The following is a 19999-nucleotide window of genomic DNA, read 5'->3' as shown; positions in this document are numbered from 1 at the left end:
TTATGTAAGGCTCCCGGCTAAGACTGGTGCTCGCTCATAAACATCTGCGCTGGGTGTGGACAGCGAACGGGGTTGAGCAGAGCCCGATGATTGATGGTTGCAGGTTCTTCGACGAAAACAAGCTGACTGGGCATGCTCAGAACTTGGGTCCTCCCTTCAGGAATTTTTTTGCACAACAAAATAGTTTCACACTGTACTATTGTGCATAGATATTTACTTCCAGTACGTCCCATATTTGGCGTCTGTCGAGAGCATGGGAACGTTTACATAGTGTGAATGCGCGCTTAACATTTGTATCCATTATAACACGGTTTATCCACAGCAAAGATCAAATGCACACGGGTCACCCTGTGGATAATAGCATTAAGGCACCATTGTTCTGCCAAATCGAAAATAAACAACACCTATCAATTCAGTTGTAACCTACTCAAGAAAAAACACGGTTCACAGAGACATGTACGCAAGCCAGTTACGTGATATGCATTATCTACTTGTTGTGAGAATATTTACATAAGGAAAACGCATCATTGTTGCAGAATAAAAACTGTTTTCGCCCGTTTCAAACACACAAAAAGACGTTACTGCCCCCCCGTGGTGTAACATATGTCTGCGCTCATGACAAAACTATATTTGGTATGACTATAAGCCGCCCTCTAATGGTTACAATTAGCAATGCAAACCCCCTTGTCTTGATCTGACTTGCTCAAAGATCTCAAATCAATACACACTTAATTTTGAGTGGAAAAGACTAACTTCTTACTAATCGAGAGTGAGGTCGGGAAATATCAAACTGAGGCTTACTGTTTTGTTGAGCTCTCAAGTCTTCACGCAACACAATCTGTTTCGGGTGTTGCGTAGCAATTAATTACTTGCTAACTTAAAGTTACAATGATCAATAGAAAACGGACAATACGGCTCTGTAAAAATGGCTTTAATTTTAAGTAACAACACAAGTGATTCAAACTATAGTTTCTAGTCATCATCATCACTTTCAATCACAAATCTTCGCTACTTCTGAATTTTCTTATGGATATTGATGTTTTCATTTTCGTCTGGATATTACACCTCAGACTGAACGCTTTCGGGAGCACAGGCCTCTAGTGATCCCTTCAGTCAGACTCAAAGCTGAGACTTGACGTAGATGCTCCTGTATAAACTTACAGGTCTTATAAAAACACCAAAAATAAAGAATCAAAACCGCAATCTGCTCCCCCTTCTAAATGCCATCATTATTTTAGGCCTTTTATTTTGTCCAACTACTAAAAACTAGGGCATTTGTAGCCTACTGTGAAGATTCATAAGTTACGCACCAAACAACATAAAAACGTTTATGCACTGGAGGCCTTTTTTTTTCTTATGATAGCCTATGTAAAATCATATAGGCTAACTATTAAATATACTAATCTATAACATTCTGTGTTAAAGTCATTGCAAAGTCGTTTCCAAAAGCCTAGGATTTGTTTCTATTTGTTTCAACAACACAAACAAACACATGCCGGGCAGAATTTTTGGATATGTTAACAGAAATCTATCATCTGTCAACAATACAACGGGTCACAGGGTCTGCGTGGCCTCGAGGGGGGTCGGATAGCTTCGATGCAGAAGCATTAATGTATACGAGCTCAGGCTAGGTGAGGCGAGCCTTGTTTATCACGCTTCCTCAGAAACCACTGGAGCATTTTTTGAAACGCCCTGAAATTCGATCCTGAGGTGGGGGTCTCCAACTGCAAAGTGCTCGTCTTGCAAAAGGGGGCGTTATTCTTCCCCACCCTCTCGTCAATACAACACACTGACGTTTTTTATATGAACTTGTCTAAATTGATTACCTAAGCCCAACTAAAGACATGGCAGTTGTATTTCACACAGTTGATTTGTCAATTCCTAGCAAGACATATCAGGTCAGAAGACCAACTGCGACACTGTTAATTAGGCCTACTGTAGGCTACGTTACAGTGTCACACACTGTAGCGTTACTTTACATGCACTAATGATGTTGAATAGCCCTATAGGCTACTGGGTGCTATGTAGGCTACCCCTTTACAGAGAAATATTAACCTCAAGTCTGGTGTCTGTTTACAGTCCCGTCTGCTGGCCTAGATTCCTGCTCTCCGGTTTCTCTCGCACGTTTAACCAAAAAGCTGTGTGAAGTCTTGTTAAACGTAGGCAATCCCCACGCGTGCAACTATAGGAAATTGGTGGCGCGGGTGTGCAAAGTGCTAGAAGCGTGCTAGAAGCGAGAGCAAGTGTTACCGTTTGGTTCCCAATTTCCCCCACACATTAAACTTTATTTTCTTAAATTGTAACACCACAAAGGAGTCAGTGTAAGCTGCACTGCATGTTGGTAAGTGTTTACATGATTGAAAAGTGGAGACGCACTGTCAGGCTGTGTGTCAGTATCTGCAGGCCCTACCTCTAATGAGATGTTGCCTCTTCCTGAAGTAGGTGATCTTGGACGTGTAGTCATTGTAAACGGTGTTCATACCCACGGTGCGGTTCTCCAGCCAGTGGGCCGTCGCGAGCCCTCTCCCGAGCACTCTCATTGACCGCACTTTAATCTCCCGGTTTAGCTCCAGTACAACCTGTCCGGTAACCATCTCCCCGCTCGTGTACACAGCATCATCTGGTCCGTCTAATTCAAGCTGAAAGCTTTTTATGCTCTTAAACAGCATCTGTCAGAAAGAAGAATGACTCCGTTATACCCTGCTTGCTTAAATGCTCTGCGAGTGACAGTGCTTGTCTGATGCAGACAGGCTGACAGTTATAGCTGTATCTAAGGACCCTGCTAGCTGGCCGAAAGTCCAGTGCTAACTAGTAGTTAGCTGAGACAAGTTGCTGAGACAAGCCAAAACAACTCGTTACAGTTACCTTTAAATGATGCAAGATATGGAATCTTGAGTCCTCAGGTTCTTTGCGTAGAATGTCTCTGAGTTCGCACTCATGCAGAGGTTAATATATTTTCACGAATTTGGTTCACGCCCACCACAGACGGATTATCGTGTGCACCAATCAAATAACGCCATTTAGTGCCCACGGCAGATATCATGCCCACCACGGCACGGTAAGGTAAATAAAGGGTCATATTAATTTGAACTTCATTCAGTTTACATAATGCGACTCAAACACACAAGAAAACAATTTGACTGTTCTTCTCACTTAAGATTAAAACATTTTTATAGCAAAATCATCTTTCTAAACAAAAACAATCCAAAGGCATCATATATCTGATAGTAATGTTTAAAGACTTTACATTTAAAAAGTACCCTTTCAAAATAAAGTGTTTAAAACAACTAGTTATTCAGTTGTGAAAAGACAAAAAAAGTGCATGGCATGAGTCCGAGGTTGACTTGCACATTGGACTGTAAAGAGATCTCCACTGCTCCACTAAACAGTAAATATCCAAAATTGTGTCAGTGGCCTGACCAACTCACAGCTCACAGGGAGAAGCGTGTTTATGTGGGTGAAGGGTTAGGGGTCAGCGTACTTGGGGGTCATACAGTACAAGCATGTTGGATGGATAGTGAGCGTCTGTCTATCTCTGGTCACTTTGGGAAATGCAGTGTGTTTGTATATGTGTGTGTATGAGAGTTTGTGTGTGTGTGCCTGTGTGTGTGTGTGTCTGTGTGTCTGTGTGCGTGCGTGTGTGTGTGTCTGCGTGTGTGTGTGTGCGTGTGTGTGTGCTTTCGTGCGTGTGTGTGTGCATGTGCGTGTGTGCATGTGTGAGTGCGTGTGTGTGTGTGTGCGTGTGTACTTGCGTGCGTGTGTGTGTGTCTGTTTGTGTGTATACTTTAATGCGTGTGTGTGTGCATGTGCGTGTGTGCATGTGTGAGTGCGTGTGTGTGTGCGTGTGTGTGTGTACTTGCGTGCGTGTGTGTGATATCCACTCTGCCACCTCTATTGGTATGATCCTGTATTCAGGTGAGTATCCCTGTGCAGTTCCCTGTTATAAGGTACGTAAATCAAGGAGATCTGATGTCAAGAGATATTCAGTGATAATTGGTGCCATTTGAATTTAAATATGCACTCAAATGCACTCAACCGCTAAGACACTAACACCCAGAGCAGGCCTCCATGCTATGCTTGGCACACCAGCGGTCTCGCTGCAACAGATTAGAGCAGGGGTGGGCAAATCATTTCCCCAAGGGGCCACATGAGATAGTGGGATTGTTGTGGAGGGCCGGACCAATAGTCTGAACTCAATTCAGCCTGAAAAATAAGCATGTTTTTGCAGTATTAACAGTGTGCCCAGACAAACAATACACATGGCACACACACACAAGAGCAAGCTTGCAATGCAATAGTATTAGTATACAAATTAATAGTAATATCAATTTTTATCATTTAACGTTTGATTCTTAATTTACCATTGACCTCCGTGGGCCAGTCAGGGACAGCCAAAGGGCCGCAAATGGCCCTGGGGGCGCACTTTGCCCAGGTCTGGATTAGAGAGTTGGTCCTGTCTGAACAGCAGCTCTCTTGACCTCAAAGACTCGTTCTCTCACCTGGAAACAGTGGATGCTGGAAGCAGGGGCATCCCTAAATATGTTGGGCTCAAAGAAAGACTATTATTGGCCCCTCTCCACACCTAGACCACCCACATAGGCTGTGATTGCCCACATAGGCTGTGAAGTGACCCCACAAAACCCGTTTAATGACCCAAAGCTTAATTTAGCTTTTGTAGTTTTATGTTCCCTAATACTTAGCCTACTGGCACTGACCAATGATGCATGGAGGGTCAGAGGTACATGAGGGGCAACTCTAACTAGTCATATTTTTTAGCCAGAGGACAAGTGAATTCAGTCAGTTTTGAAGTCAGTTTTGAGAAAGTGAGCAATATTTGAAATTTTGGTCAACCTTACTCCTGTAAACTATGTCATTGCCGGTAATGCCTTGCTGAACACCTCTAAAGGGTGAGGTCACAGAAGACATAGATCTGCAAACTTCATAAAATAGACTCCTAGTTCATCCACCTAGAGTCCTTCATTTAGTGATTCTCTATATGCTGTTGAATTTGCTGACTGGTGAAGAACTATTTCTATAAGGTTATATGAGGCCCTCTGTTGCAGTTTAAACGTACATTTAATAGAGGAATCCAACAAATAACAATAAAATCTAAACCTTAAGTAATTATATTGATATAGGATTGTATGATGCACTATGGGGAAGGCCCTCTGTTGCATTTTAAACGCACATTTAATAGAGAAATCCAGTACAATTGGTTTGGTTGATGTTTCTTTGTGTCCTCATACCCAGGCCAGAGAGCACGCGCCCAGAGGGGTTTGTGGGGCAGGACCCGGGCCGCCTCCTTCCTGGGGTAGTCATCACTGGAGGAGGTGTTGTAGGACCTCGTTCCCAAACTGGGCCGACCGAACTGCAGGTTACTCCTGGTTATGAGGCGGGATCACAGAGGGGTCACAGAGGCATGGGATGGGGGTGAGCAAATACAATGATATTTAGGGGGAACCCCTTTGTGAAACACAGGCAAAGGGGGAACCCTTTGTGAAACAGGGGCAGAGGGGGAACCCTTTGTGAAACACAGGCAGAGGGGGAACCCTTTGTGAAACACAGGCAGAGGGGGAACCCTTTGTGAAACACGAGCAGAGGGGGAACCCTTTGTGGAACACGAGCAGAGGGGGAACCCTTTGTCACACACGAGCAGAGGGGGAACCCTTTGTGGAACACGAGCAGAGGGGGAACCCTTTGTGGAATACAAATAAATGCATTAAACTTTGCAACATTCATTAACTGAATTAAATGTCTAACTGTCATATTAAACAAAATCCATTTATCACCAGTCCTCCCCATTACTAGATGTCATTAGATGTCGCTCTCTCGTTCAACCCCTCATTGAGGAACTATTCACAGTGACACAGCTGCCTTCTGACTGACCTGATCTGTCTTGCCAGAGTTTGCTGAGCATTTGGCTAGCTTCCCATTTCTACAATGGCGAATTCAGAACAATACATTTCCACCAGTGGCCAAAAATGTATTACATTTTAAAACATCCCTCTAAATATGGAAAGCTGTTCAATAGTATTTCATATATCATCCCTAGTGATATCGAAATCATATCAATATCGAATCGTTGGCTTGTGAATCAAATCTAATCGAGGCATCAGTGCTGGCAACATATTCATTCAGCCATATTAATTATGTTTGGACAAAAATTGCACTTGTTTAAATTTCTGTGGAGTTACACAGAACACATGACACAAAGTAACTGGATAATAATATAGGTCATTAAGTTCTATAAAGGTCGGCCCCTGTCAGTGCAGGGCCCATGGAGACCCCCCTGCCCCATCCTGCCCTCACGGCACCCATGAGTGAGTAAGAGATGCAAACAGAAGATATGGGAGTGTTAAGTTCTGAACTAATCGGCATATCATGCCATCAGTGTAAACACACTTCTGCCTATTGACTCCTGTGAATAGGAACTTTGCTCACGGATCAAAGGAGCAGAGAACAGAGTTCACCATTCAGCAGACCCTGTGACAGTCACAGTCGGGCCCCAAGAGGTTCTTCATGACACACAGACATAAACTGAGAGCAACAACATTGGTTTATTTGTTTGAAAGTCAACAGTAAGGGAGACCAGTGTTTGTGTGTGTGTGTGTTTCTACAGGGGAATGTGGCTGTAGAGATGGCTGTGTGTGTCTATCAGTGATTTTCTTGAGAGAGGCATGGGTGTAAAGGCCTCATTGTGGGTTGTGCTGAAGTGGTGCTCCTTACAAGGGGGACTGATGTGGCTCTCCTTAACCTACAAACAGACAAACAAAACAACAAAAACAAAAACAAACAAGTACATATGAGGTGTCCACGTCTGTGAGTATAGATGGCACCAGGTAAGTATTTGAGTTTAAATGCCAAACCAATTTCTTGTAAACAACTCAAACTTGTTCCTGGGAAGAGTAAGCATGGACAGGTGTACTGCAAGTCATTTACAGACAGGAGGCATGTATGTGTGTCATCTTTTTTAAAGGTGCGGTCAGCAGACAGCTGTTTAAAGATGCTGCAGTCTGCAGACAACTGTTTTCAAGGACTAAGGTACCCAACAGTAGCTGACCCACTCATAGATCTGGTCCTGATATCTCTGAGAGTCAGCTTCTGTTTGCAGACGGTGAAGTTCTCTTAAAAATGTATATCACAACACCTGAATCTACACAACTAATGCATGGTGCTCACAGGAATACAACTAAACCTTGCAACCTTATGCTATTCACACAGACTCTGGAATTCTGATTAAACTGTGTCAAAGTTCAGGCTCCTGGAAAAAAAAAACATTTATTTAAAGTGTCACAGTCCAAGGATGAGTGGGTCCCAAAATAGCTAGCTGTGGAGAGATAAATGAGTAACAGAGAGACTGTAGTCCAAAGTAATCAGTCTACTTCAGTCCATTTGTCTTGGGTTCAGCTCACCCATTACATTACATTTCATTTAGCAGATGCTTTTATCCAAAGCAACGTTCAAAAAATAGAATAATCAAGCTACAAGCAAGAGAGACCTAGCATAACAATAACTATGTGGGGTTCAACTCACCTGTTAACCATGGACAAAGCTTCTGCTAAATGACTAAATGTAAAAATGTATGTGGGATTTAACTCACCTGTGTTCTCTGTGTTCACCTGTTGTGTGACATAGGTCCAGGTTACCTATGCTAACTGTCTGGGGTTCACCACACATGTTGAAGGTGACAGTAAATAACTGTGCAGGTTCAGATCACCTGTTTTAACTGTGCAGGTTCAGCTCACCTGTTTTAACTGTGTGGAGTTCAGCTCACCTGTTTTAACTGTGCAGGTTCAGCTCACCTGTTTTAACTGTGTGGAGATCAGCTCACCTGTTTTAACTGTGCAGGTTCAGCTCACTTGTTTTAACTGTGCAGGTTCAGCTCACCTGTTTTAACTGTGTGGAGTTCAGATCACTTGTTTTAACTGTCTAGGGTTCAGCTCACCTGTTTTTACTGTGTGAAGTTCAGCTCACCTGTTTCAACTGTCTGGGGTGCAGCTCCTGTCTTTTTCCATTTGAGGGACGGTAGTCTCTCTGCACTGTTGTGACGGCAGGTTCAGGCACTGAGGACATGAAAGGTCACACTGAACATATATTAAATGATACTAGTTAAATTGCATCTGATGAATCTGCTTATAACAAAATCATTACTGAGCTTGGGCTAAGAACACTTGAAATGGTGCTTGAGAGTGTGAAACTAATCAAATGTCCAGCCCAGAGTGTGAGAACCAATCACAGTCCTTCTTCTAGTTGGCCCAAAATTGTGGAGACCAATCAGAGAGACCTGTTTTGGTTGATGTTTCTTTGTGTCCTCATACCCAGGCCAGAGAGCACGCGCCCAGAGGGGTTTGTGTGGGGCAGGACCCGGGCCGCCTCCTTCCTGGGGTAGTCATCACTGGAGGAGGTGTTGTAGGACCTCGTTCCCAAACTGGGCCGACCGAACTGCACGTTACTCCTGGTTATGAGGCGGGATCCATCCACATGTGAGGGGAACTCCCAGTGGCTTCCCTATAGAGAGGGGTCACAGAGGGGTCACAGAGGGGTCACAGAGGCATGGGATGGGGGTGAGCAAATACAATGATATTTAGGGGGAACCCCTTTGTGAAACACAGGCAAAGGGGGAACCCTTTGTGAAACAGGGGCAGAGGGGGAACCCTTTGTGAAACACAGGCAGAGGGGGAACCCTTTGTGAAACACGAGCAGAGGGGGAACCCTTTGTGGAACACGAGCAGAGGGGGAACCCTTTGTCACACACGAACAGAGGGGGAACCCTTTGTGAAACATGAGCAGAGGGGGAACCCTTTGTGGAACACGAGCAGAGGGGGAACCCTTTGTGGAACACGAGCAGAGGGGGAACACTTTGTCACACACGAGCAGAGGGGGAACCCTTTGTGAAACATGAGCAGAGGGGGAACCCTTTGTGGAACACGAGCAGAGTGGGAACCCTTTGTCACACACGAACAGAGGGGGAACCCTTTGTGAAACATGAGCAGAGGGGGAACCCTTTGTGGAACACGAGCAGAGGGGGAACCCTTTGTCACACACGAGCAGAGGGGGAACCCTTTGTGGAACACGAGCAGAGGGGGAACCCTTTGTGGAACACGAGCAGAGGGGGAACCCTTTGTGAAACATGAGCAGAGGGGGAACCCTTTGTCACACACGAGCAGAGGGGGAACCCTTTGTCACACACGAGCAGAGGGGGAACCCTTTGTCACACACGAGCAGAGGGGGAACCCTTTGTGGAACACGAGCAGAGGGGGAACCCTTTGTGGAACACGAGCAGAGGGGGAACCCTTTGTGAAACATGAGCAGAGGGGGAACCCTTTGTCACACACGAGCAGAGGGGGAACCCTTTGTGAAACACGAGCAGAGGGGGAACCCTTTGTCACACACGAGCAGAGGGGGAACCCTTTGTGAAACACAAGCAGAGGGGGAACCCTTTGTGAAACACGAGCAGAGGGGGCTTTAGGCGTCTCACCTTTGGGAAGAAGAATCTGTTCGTGGTGTCCATCATCCGGGCCTGGTTCCGCTGTGGGTCCAAATCTCCCCTGGGTACAGAACTCTGGGTCCGAATCTTCTGCACATGCTGCACACGCTCTAACACACACACACACACACACACACACACACACACACACACACACACACACACACACACACACACCGACACACACACCGACACACACACACAGATGAATACATACACACACACAGAGGCATATGCAGACACATAGGCAGACACATCATAGTACTTGGACTCACCCAAAGGTCATGAATACTCTTAAACAGACAGATACATATACATGCACAGACCCTTATGCTATACCTTAGCACTTAAACACAGACGCGCATACATACAGCTAGATACATACACACACAGACCTTAGCACTTAAACACAGACGCGCATACACACACTTGCTCACACTCGCAAGCAAACATACAGCCAGTAGGGTTCAGTGGCTGCAAATACATGTGCACACACACTTACGCATGCAAGTACTCACAAACACACAAGCACACACCGGGCATATACACACACCAACTACGTACTCCTGTGTTTATTTCTTATACTGTATGTCACTTTTGTGTCTTGCCCTCCAAACTAATCAAGATCCTTCCACCTTGCTTCACAGGCTACCTGTCTTAACCCTGCGATACGCATCAGCTGTGGTTGACACCCATTTGTTTTCACTGTCCCCAAGATTAACCTTTAGCCGCTCCAACGCTCCCTCCGGCCTGTGGAAAAATAAGACACCATTATGCAGGGTCAGGATCAGATGTGTGTGCGTGCTTACAGTGGGGCTTCTCGGGCAGAAACAAAAACACACATAGGCAGGAAAAGAAAACAGCCCACACCCATCCTGACCCATGTGGATCCACTGAAGTGATTTGAAATGCAACAAATGCAAATGTGTGTGTGTGTGTGTGTGGGGGAGGGGGGGGGGTCACATACCGAGGGGGCTCGGGAGGCCTGAAGGTGGCAGCATGCGTGGTCTCCCTTTCCACCAGCTTTTCTGGGTCACCCATCGCCAGGGCGGAGTGGAATTGCTGAGCCAGGGAATGACACACACACACACACACACACACACACACACACACACACACACACACACACACACACACACACACACACACACACACACACACACACACACACACACACACACACACACACACACACACACACAGGGCTTATCACCTCAGCGACAGTAAATATGTCAGTGTGTTTTTCAGAGCACCAGCAACTTCCTATCTAAAAGCGCAGGCATTCCAGCCATGGGTCATCTCAACGTTTGAGGAATCCTACCCAGCCTGCAGCTGACACCAGGACAGCTCTGATCCTGATCTGGCATTCCTCTGGCCAGGCCACAAACAGCTGCTGTCTGGATCATTGTGGGCTCATGTCCAACAAAGAAACGCAATTCACCAACCAGTAGTTAGTTCAAACTTTGCTTTTGGAAAAAAACTTGCGCTGCTTAACGACTGTTCATGTAATGTAAGTTGCTAACATAGTTAGTATCTGTGCTTTTGGGATCTGCTTACCTGTGTAAATGGTCTGACCAACAACAACTGCCAGTGCCATAGCTGTTGAGATTTTTTTTGGGTGCAATACTATCACTGGATAAACTAACGTTACGTGAGTGTTAAAGTGTTACAGTTTACCATAGTCCGCTGTATGTTTAAGGTAACTTGATGATGACATTAGAATGATGAACCACTTTCTCGGTAGGGCCTATGATTTTGTGTCACATATAAATGTATAACATAGGCTTTATAATATTGGATTTACCTTGATATTACTACAACTTTAGATAGCATGATGTGACGTTAAGGCCGATTTATGGTCAGAGGCGTCAGCGCAAGCGCAAGCGCAAGAGGCCCTGCAAGCCCCTTGCGCGATCCTTGCGGGACTTTTCACATCTTGCGTGCGTTGGGCGATTTTTCTAGACTTGCGCCATTTTACGCAAGCCTATTGTTCTGGCGGTGAATTGCTTGGCAACACCCCTAACGCAACACGCAAGCACGTAGCATTTCATGCTCCTTAACTGAGTATATCTCGGCCTTTAGTGTAGTTTGCCGGCAAGAATGCCAAAGCAGGTCGCTTTGGACAAAAGTGCCCTCTAGTGGTATGCTAAGGGTTTTGTTTTCTGCATTTTACAGTATTTCTCTGTTCCTAAAACACATTTTTTCAAAACATGCCTCGGTTTCTCTGAACACTAAACCCAAGTGCCAACTCCCTAAACCAATTCTGCTAAACTTTAAGCACAATTCTCTGCTTTAAACACAGATTTCAATTGTTAACCGCACTTTCTTCAAACCACAACACACAATTCTCTGCTTTAGACACAGTTTTCAATTGTTAACCACATTTTCTTCAAAACACTAAACACCATCCTCTCTACTTTGCATGCTTCATCAATGCCAAAACCTCATTGTGTTCAAACAGAAAACACTGCTAATCAAATGACAAAACTTCCATTTCCAAAGCTGTTGTGCAATTTGAAATCAAAACTTTAGCTCCTAGTTTGGAGAACAATTTATGGCAACATTGAAGTGAGTGGTGATCAGAGGGGCAGAGGAGTGAGAGTAAGAGGAGGAGGAGGAGGAAAATGATGAAGAGGAAGAGCAAGACGGAGAGCCATTACTGTATCTCTGATGAGATTCAGGCCAATGTGTTCAACCATGTGGTCAACATGGGTTTGACCATGCAGGAGGCTGGCAAGGCTGGCCAGAGGGTTCAACCAAACATAAGCCGCTTCTCAGTTGCACCGATTCTCCAGACATTCAGAAGAGAGAATGGGTAAGAAACACTACTATGACAGTAAAACACTAGTTTGAATGCCTTACTGTATCAGGAGCATAGTATTCTTGTATTTTACTGTAGAATATTTTACATTGTACTGTATTTGTAAAATTACAGTATACATAAACAAATACAAAGTGCAACCATTGATGACCAAGACATATTCCTAAACATCAATACAAAGAGCCTAGCCACAGTGGACCATGTTCTAAGGCAGAACATCTCGAGAATGAAGCAGGTGTACAGGGTGCCTTTTGACAAAAACTCTGATAGAGTAAAACAATTACAGTATGATATGACTATGTGCAAATAAGTCATATACGTTTCCACAACTGATTACGTCCTATCAGCACAGAAACATTACTGTACTGTATTGTAATCCAATCAAAGGTTCAAATCAAACTGTATTTTCAGATGTTTCACAACACAACAATTGTCGATATTGTCTTGAGCAAGAACAGGATGCAGTCTAGTTTTTTTGTCCTTTTACAGTATTTCTCTGTTCCTAAAACACATTTTTTCAAAGCATGCCTCGGTTTCTCTTAGCTCTAAGCACAAATCCCAAAACCACTCTCACAAAATGCTAAACCCTTTATATCTCTTGCAAAATGACACTTTGGTTTCAAAACACTATTATATCACCTCAAAAGGGCATTTTGTTTTCAAACAACAAACACAGACCATTATTTGAGTAGACATTCTAAGCATTGATTGAACACTGATGTGCTCAATGGAAAACACTACTATGAAATGGGAAAACACTAGTATGAAGGCCTTATCAGGAGTATTATGCCCTTTCATCTCCAGTGTTACTGTACGATTTCTTCTGTTGTAAAATATTGTAACTGTATAATGTTTTCACTCAAAAATGAAAGAAAAATGTAAAATAATAAAAGGACAAAAAAACTAGACTGCATCCTGTTCTTGCTCAATACAATATCGACAATTGTTGTGTTGTGAAACATCTGAAAATATAGTTTGATTTGAACATTTGATTGGATTACAATACAGTACAGTAATGTTTCTGTGCTGATAGGACGTAATCAGTTGTGGAAACGTATATGACTTACTTGCACATAGTCATATCATACTGTAATTGTTTGACTCTATCAGAGTTTCTGTCAAAAGGCACCCTGTACACCTGCTTCATTCTCGAGATGTTCTGCCTTAGAACATGGTCCACTGTGGCTAGGCTCTTTGTATTGATGTTTAGGAATATGTCTTGGTCATCAATGGTTGCACTTTGTATTTGTTTACGTATACTGTAATTTTACAAATACAGTACAATGTAAAATATTCTACAGTAAAATACAAGAATACTATGCTCCTGATACAGTAAGGCATTCAAACTAGTGTTTTACTGTCATAGTAGTGTTTCTTACCCATTCTCTCTTCTGAATGTCCGGAGAATCGGTGCAACTGAGAAGCGGCTTATGTTTGGTTGAACCCTCTGGCCAGCCTTGCCAGCCTCCTGCATGGTCAAACCCATGTTGACCACATGTTTGAACACATTGGCCTGAATCTCATCAGAGATACAGTAATGGCTCTCCGTCTTGCTCTTCCTCTTCATCATTTTCCTCCTCCTCCTCCTCCTCTTACTCTCACTCCTCTGCCCCTCTGATCACCACTCACTTCAATGTTGCCATAAATTGTTCTCCAAACTAGGAGCTAAAGTTTTGATTTCAAATTGCACAACAGCTTTGGAAATGGAAGTTTTGTCATTTGATTAGCAGTGTTTTCTGTTTGAACACAATGAGGTTTTGGCATTGATGAAGCATGCAAAGTAGAGAGGATGGTGTTTAGTGTTTTGAAGAAAATGTGGTTAACAATTGAAAACTGTGTCTAAAGCAGAGAATTGTGTGTTGTGGTTTGAAGAAAGTGCGGTTAACAATTGAAATCTGTGTTTAAAGCAGAGAATTGTGCTTAAAGTTTAGCAGAATTGGTTTAGGGAGTTGGCACTTGGGTTTAGTGTTCAGAGAAACCGAGGCATGTTTTGAAAAAATGTGTTTTAGGAACAGAGAAATACTGTATTATTTTACATTTTTCTTTCATTTTTGAGTTAAAACATTATACAGTTACAATATTTTACAACAGAAGAAAGCGTACAGTAACACTGGAGATGAAAAGGCATAATACTCCTGATAAGGCCTTCATACTAGTGTTTTCCCATTTCATAGTAGTGTTTTCCATTGAGCACATCAGTGTTCAATCAATGCTTAGAATGTCTACTCAAATAATGGTCTGTGTTTGTTTTTTGAAAACAAAATGCCCTTTTGAGGTGATATAATAGTGTTTTGAAACCAAAGTGTCATTTTGCAAGAGATATAAAGGGTTTTGCATTTTGTGTGAGTGGTTTTGGGATTTGTGTTTAGAGCTAAGAGAAACTGAGGCATGCTTTGAAAAAATGTGTTTTAGGAACAGAGAAATACTGTATTTGATTCATTGGTCTTGAATAGGGAAGGTGTGTGTCTCTATATTGCCTTCATGCCAACATAAAATGTATTGATGAACAAAACGCTGTATTTTGGAGACACAGAGAAAGCACCGTTTTGTGATAGCCTACCTGTGCACCCCTATACCTGTGGAAGAGACGCTGACTAATGTAATGTAATGATGTCTCAGTTTGTTAATGTGTGTGTGTTCTTGTATAGGTTGTTCAACAAAGTTTTGTAATTATTTCCTGTGCACTGCTTCTATTTCCAAATCTGATCCGCAGTAACCGTATAGTGATGCTCTGCTACTGCTGAGGGATCACACTTCACATTTTATTGAGTAGAGGAAAAATTATGAACTTTAAGAGAGCAAAGGGTGATGGTTTTAAGTCGTTTTAAATTTGGAATGCAGTGATGTGGCAGCTCACTTGTTATACTGTTTCCCTGTAGTAATATTGCTGTAATTTTGATTTATCTACAGAATACACACACAGATTGTGTTTCACAAAAACTACAAGAATACACCAACAGAGAGCCCTCAAGCTTTCATAAAGCATTACAGTATTTCTCTGTTCCTAAAACACATTTTTTCAAAGCATGCCTCGGTTTCTCTTAGCTCTAAACACAAATCCCAAAACCACTCACACAAAATGCAAAACCCTTTATATCTCTTGCAAAATGACACTTTGGTTTCAAAACACTATTATATCACCTCAAAAGGGCATTTTGTTTTCAAACAACAAACACAGACCATTATTTGAGTAGACATTCTAAGCATTGATTGAACACTGATGTGCTCAATGGAAAACACTACTATGAAATGGGAAAACACTAGTATGAAGGCCTTATCAGGAGTATTATGCCTTTTCATCTCCAGTGTTACTGTACGCTTTCTCCTGTTGTAAAATATTGTAACTGTATAATGTTTTAACTCAAAAATGAAAGAAACATGTAAAATAATAAAAGGACAAAAAAACTAGACTGCATCCTGTTCTTGCTCAAGACAATATCGACAATTGTTGTGTTGTGAAACATCTGAAAATACAGTTTGATTTGAACATTTGATTGGATTACAATACAGTACAGTAATGTTTCTGTGCTGATAGGACGTAATCAGTTGTGGAAACGTATATGACTTACTTGCACATAGTCATATCATACTGTAATTGTTTGACTCTATCAGAGTTTCTGTCAAAAGGCACCCTGTACACCTGCTTCATTCTCAAGATGTTCTGCCTTAGAACATGGTCCACTGTGGCTAGGCTCTTTGTATTGATGTTTAGGAATATGTCTTGGTCATCAATGGTTGCACTTTGTATTTGTTTACGTATACTGTAATTTTACAAATACAGTACAATGTAAAATATTCTACAGTAAAATACAACAATACTATGCTCCTGATACAGTAAGGCATTCAAACTAGTGTTTTACTGTCATAGTAGTGTTTCTTACCCATTCTCTCTTCTGAATGTCCGGAGAATCGGTGCAACTGAGAAGCGGCTTATGTTTGGTTGAACCCTCTGGCCAGCCTTGCCAGCCTCCTGCATGGTCAAACCCATGTTGACCACATGGTTGAACACATTGGCCTGAATCTCATCAGAGATACAGTAATGGCTCTCCGTCTTGCTCTTCCTCTTCATCATTTTCCTCCTCCTCCTCCTCTTACTCTCACTCCTCTGCCCCTCTGATCACCACTCACTTCAATGTTGCCATAAATTGTTCTCCAAACTAGGATCTAAAGTTTTGATTTCAAATTGCACAACAGCTTTGGAAATGGAAGTTTTGTCATTTGATTAGCAGTGTTTTCTGTTTGAACACAATGAGGTTTTGGCATTGATGAAGCATGCAAAGTAGAGAGGATGGTGTTTAGTGTTTTGAAGAAAATGTGGTTAACAATTGAAAACTGTGTCTAAAGCAGAGAATTGTGTGTTGTGGTTTGAAGAAAGTGCGGTTAACAATTGAAATCTGTGTTTAAAGCAGAGAATTGTGCTTAAAGTTTAGCAGAATTGGTTTAGGGAGTTGGCACTTGGGTTTAGTGTTCAGAGAAACCGAGGCATGTTTTGAAAAAATGTGTTTTAGGAACAGAGAAATACTGTATTATCGAAGCATTATTTAAAGGTGCATTGTGTAGGATTTAGTGGCATCTAGTGGTGAGGTTGCTAAATTTGCAGCCAACTGAATACCCCTCTTTACGTTGGTCAGAAAAACACAATAGAAACATGAAATAAAAATATATGAATATTGTATTCAATTTCTGCCAATAGATCCCTCTAAACCTTACACACTGTACCTTAACGCTTTGTGATACTCTCTGAATGTACCATGGCTGTGACTATTGCAGTCATTCCACCACCGAGGTCCCCCTTATGAAAATGCAGTATTGTAGTATGTAGCAATGTAGGAATGTAGTAAACAAGTTCTTCCTACATCATGATAAGGTGCATTGCACACAATGAATGATCATCAACTCATTTTAAACACTTACTGATTCAGATTTAAATAAGAGAGTATGTGTTGTCTGCCTATACATGCCAGAATGTCAGTGGGTCATTGCAGCGGTGCAGATGGGATTTTTTTTTAACTGGGGGGGACGCTAACATCGCCTAATCAGCTGTGCAGAGTTATTAACTGATGCTAGTCGTCTTACATAGGGAGAGTGGTGGGGACGGATCGGGGTAACTATGAATCTGTCCCCCCCGTCCCCAGTGCCATCTGCGCCCCTGGGTCATTGGTGTTCGCTGCCCTGCGCCTTGTAAGATGATATTTCTTGCACATCCAACAGGTGGTAGGAGCGTTAAACCTTTCTTAGGGGGAAGTGTTGATGTCCATACAGTTTAGGCAACGGCCAGATCCTGCTGTAACGTAATCACATTCTCATTTCCTTGCGGAAATGCATCCCTAGTTAGTTTCCCCAGTTAGTTTCCCCAGTTAGTTTCACCAGTTAGTTTGCCCAGTTAGTTTCCCTAGTTAGTTTCACTAGTTAGTTTTACCAGTTAGTTTCACCTGTTAGTTTCACCAGTTAGTTTGCCCAGTTAGTTTCCCTAGTTAGTTTCACTAGTTAGTTTTACCAGTTAGTTTCACCTGTTAGTTTCACTAGTTAGTTTTATCAGTTAGTTTCACCTGTTAGTTTCCATAGTTAGTTTCACCAGTTAGTTTCCCTAGTTAGTTTCACTAGTTAGTTTTACCAGTTAGTTTTACCTGTTAGTTTCCCTAGTTAGTTTCACCAGTTAGTTTCCCAAGTTAGTTTCACCAGTTAGTTTCCCAAGTTAGTTTCACCAGTTAGTTTCCCTTGTTAGTTTCACCAGTTACTTTCACCAGTTAGTTTTCAGCTTTTGTCACTTTTGGAGAGGCTATACGATGATGAGGCCTACAAGGTTAGGTCCAGCATACAACTTTTTTGTTATTCCTTTTTTTTAAATATTATTCAGTGGATAGTGATTTAGTACTTGAATGTACAGATGGCTATGTTATGTTATGTTTATCAGACAAGCTTTTTTTTGGGCATAACCCCACATTTGAGTATTTTACATATGCCAAATAGGTGTAATTTTTATCATCATCTGAACTTACTCACTACCTAAGAATTGATTTTATGAGATGGATTGTTACTCATTTTGGGCATTATTTACGTGAGTCCTTTTACTTGTACTTCAAGTCATTATTATTGAAAAGTAAAAATAGTTGTACTTGAGCTTTTGCTAACTCTACCCATCTCTGGGTCTTCATGAACTACTACTGCACAATAAGTTCACCTTATAATGGCAGGAATGGTGTACAGTCTTACTTTTTAAATCCAAACACTGACTCTGACATTCTGATAAAAACGCCTTGTATCAATAGTGACTTTATGCACCTGGTCTCCATTGTGTTAGCTCTCTGCCTGGGAGACAATACATGGCAGTGCAGAGCTAATACACAGACTAACAACTTTACAAGCAGGTGAGGTGTGCTAAGTTAGCACAGGGCTACTAAACAGACTAACAACTTTACAAGCAGGTGAGGTGTGCTAAGTTAGCAAAGGGCTACTAAACAGACTAACAACTTAACAAGCAGGTGAGATGTGTTTAGATAGCACAGGGCTACTAAACAGACTAACAACTTAACAAGCAGGTGAGATATGTTTAGATAGCACAGGGCTACTAAACAGACTAACAACTTAACAAGCAGGTGAGATGTGTTTAGATAGCACAGGGCTACTAAACAGACTATAAACTTTACAAGCAGGTGAGGTGTGTTTATTTAGCACAGGGCTATTGAACAGTTTTATAACCAGGAGTGTTTTGAGTGTTAGCCTACCTTCTCCACCGGAGCAGGAGGGGGGGCCCATCTGCCCTGGAAGGTGTCTTTGTGATGGGTGCTAAAGCACGGCCTGTCATAGTCTCCTCTGATGGTCGGCTCTCCTCCTTATCAACACACATTCAATGAAGTGGTTTGCATTCAGAGTAAGCCATAATAATATGTTAAATTATATGTTTAAGGAGCCCTAAGAGTACATCATTTAACATTATTTGGAGGAATCATAAAATAATCATCAACCATCACTGTTCAACAGTACATAGAATTGCAACATGAACTTGAGCCTGCATGTGAGTACTGGGTGTAGAGATGTCCCATGATGCGTTAACTGAACACTGACCGAGGTGTTTGACCGGTGCTTTGACCACAGGCAGCGTTATGAATGCAGGGAAAGTCTCTCTGTGTGTGGTCTGGGGCAGCTTCCCATTGCGGGTGCTTATCTGAATGGCCACGGTGGGGCGGGCAAGCTTGGCTGCGGAGTGGGAGGGGTGCAGCTTGTAGCCCTCGGCCTGGGTGGTGCAGAAGGTGGCCTGGCGCCGGTCCGCGTGCATTCTCAGGTTGGTGCCCAGCTTGGCCCAGGCTGGTATACGGTGGATGGCCTGCAGCTGGGGGCGTGTGAATGAGCTCAGGGCCTCAGTGCAGCGCTCCAGGATCCCGTGGTCCTTGTGCTGCATCTGGGCGGGTTTGGGGCAGGGATGTCTGCCACGTTTGGTGAGGTGGCCGGAGGTCCAGAAGTCCCTCTGGAAGGTGGTGAGGTAGATCTGGTCTGGGGTGGCACCATAGTTGTCTTTCACTATCAGGGTATTGGATGACTTCAGGAAGTCTTTCCCTGTGGGCGGAGCTGGAATCAGTGTGCCTGTGATGACAGACATCTCTGGTAACAGTTGCAGCCTATCTCATAGTCCGGGGAGAGTACGTCACAGTGAACTTCATCAGCTGGTTTTGCTGCTGTCCAGGCATTTCCTA

The 19999-nt window shown here is 42.9% G+C and overlaps 1 protein-coding gene across 1 annotated transcript; it reads right to left on the bottom strand.

Moving 5' to 3' along the window:
• Window positions 1-17: 17 nt before the first annotated feature.
• On the bottom strand, window positions 18-19905 carry LOC308382145 (stabilizer of axonemal microtubules 5; the record flags this gene model as incomplete). The annotated part of the gene is made up of 11 exons (XM_080859833.1): window positions 18-154; window positions 2411-2669; window positions 5291-5381; window positions 6618-6754; window positions 7975-8063; window positions 8319-8508; window positions 9479-9597; window positions 10140-10237; window positions 10455-10549; window positions 19034-19140; window positions 19374-19905. The coding sequence occupies 11 exons, from the start codon at window positions 19903-19905 to the stop codon at window positions 18-20; spliced, it is 1854 nt and encodes a 617-aa protein (XP_080715959.1).
• Window positions 19906-19999: the final 94 nt, after the last annotated feature.

The sequence above is a fragment of the Sprattus sprattus genome (genome assembly GCF_963457725.1).
Source record: "Sprattus sprattus genome assembly, chromosome: 2".
Taxonomy (NCBI): domain Eukaryota; kingdom Metazoa; phylum Chordata; class Actinopteri; order Clupeiformes; family Clupeidae; genus Sprattus; species Sprattus sprattus.
The sequence above is the reverse complement of the archived record's forward strand: the minus strand, read 5'-3'. Positions and strand labels throughout refer to the sequence as shown.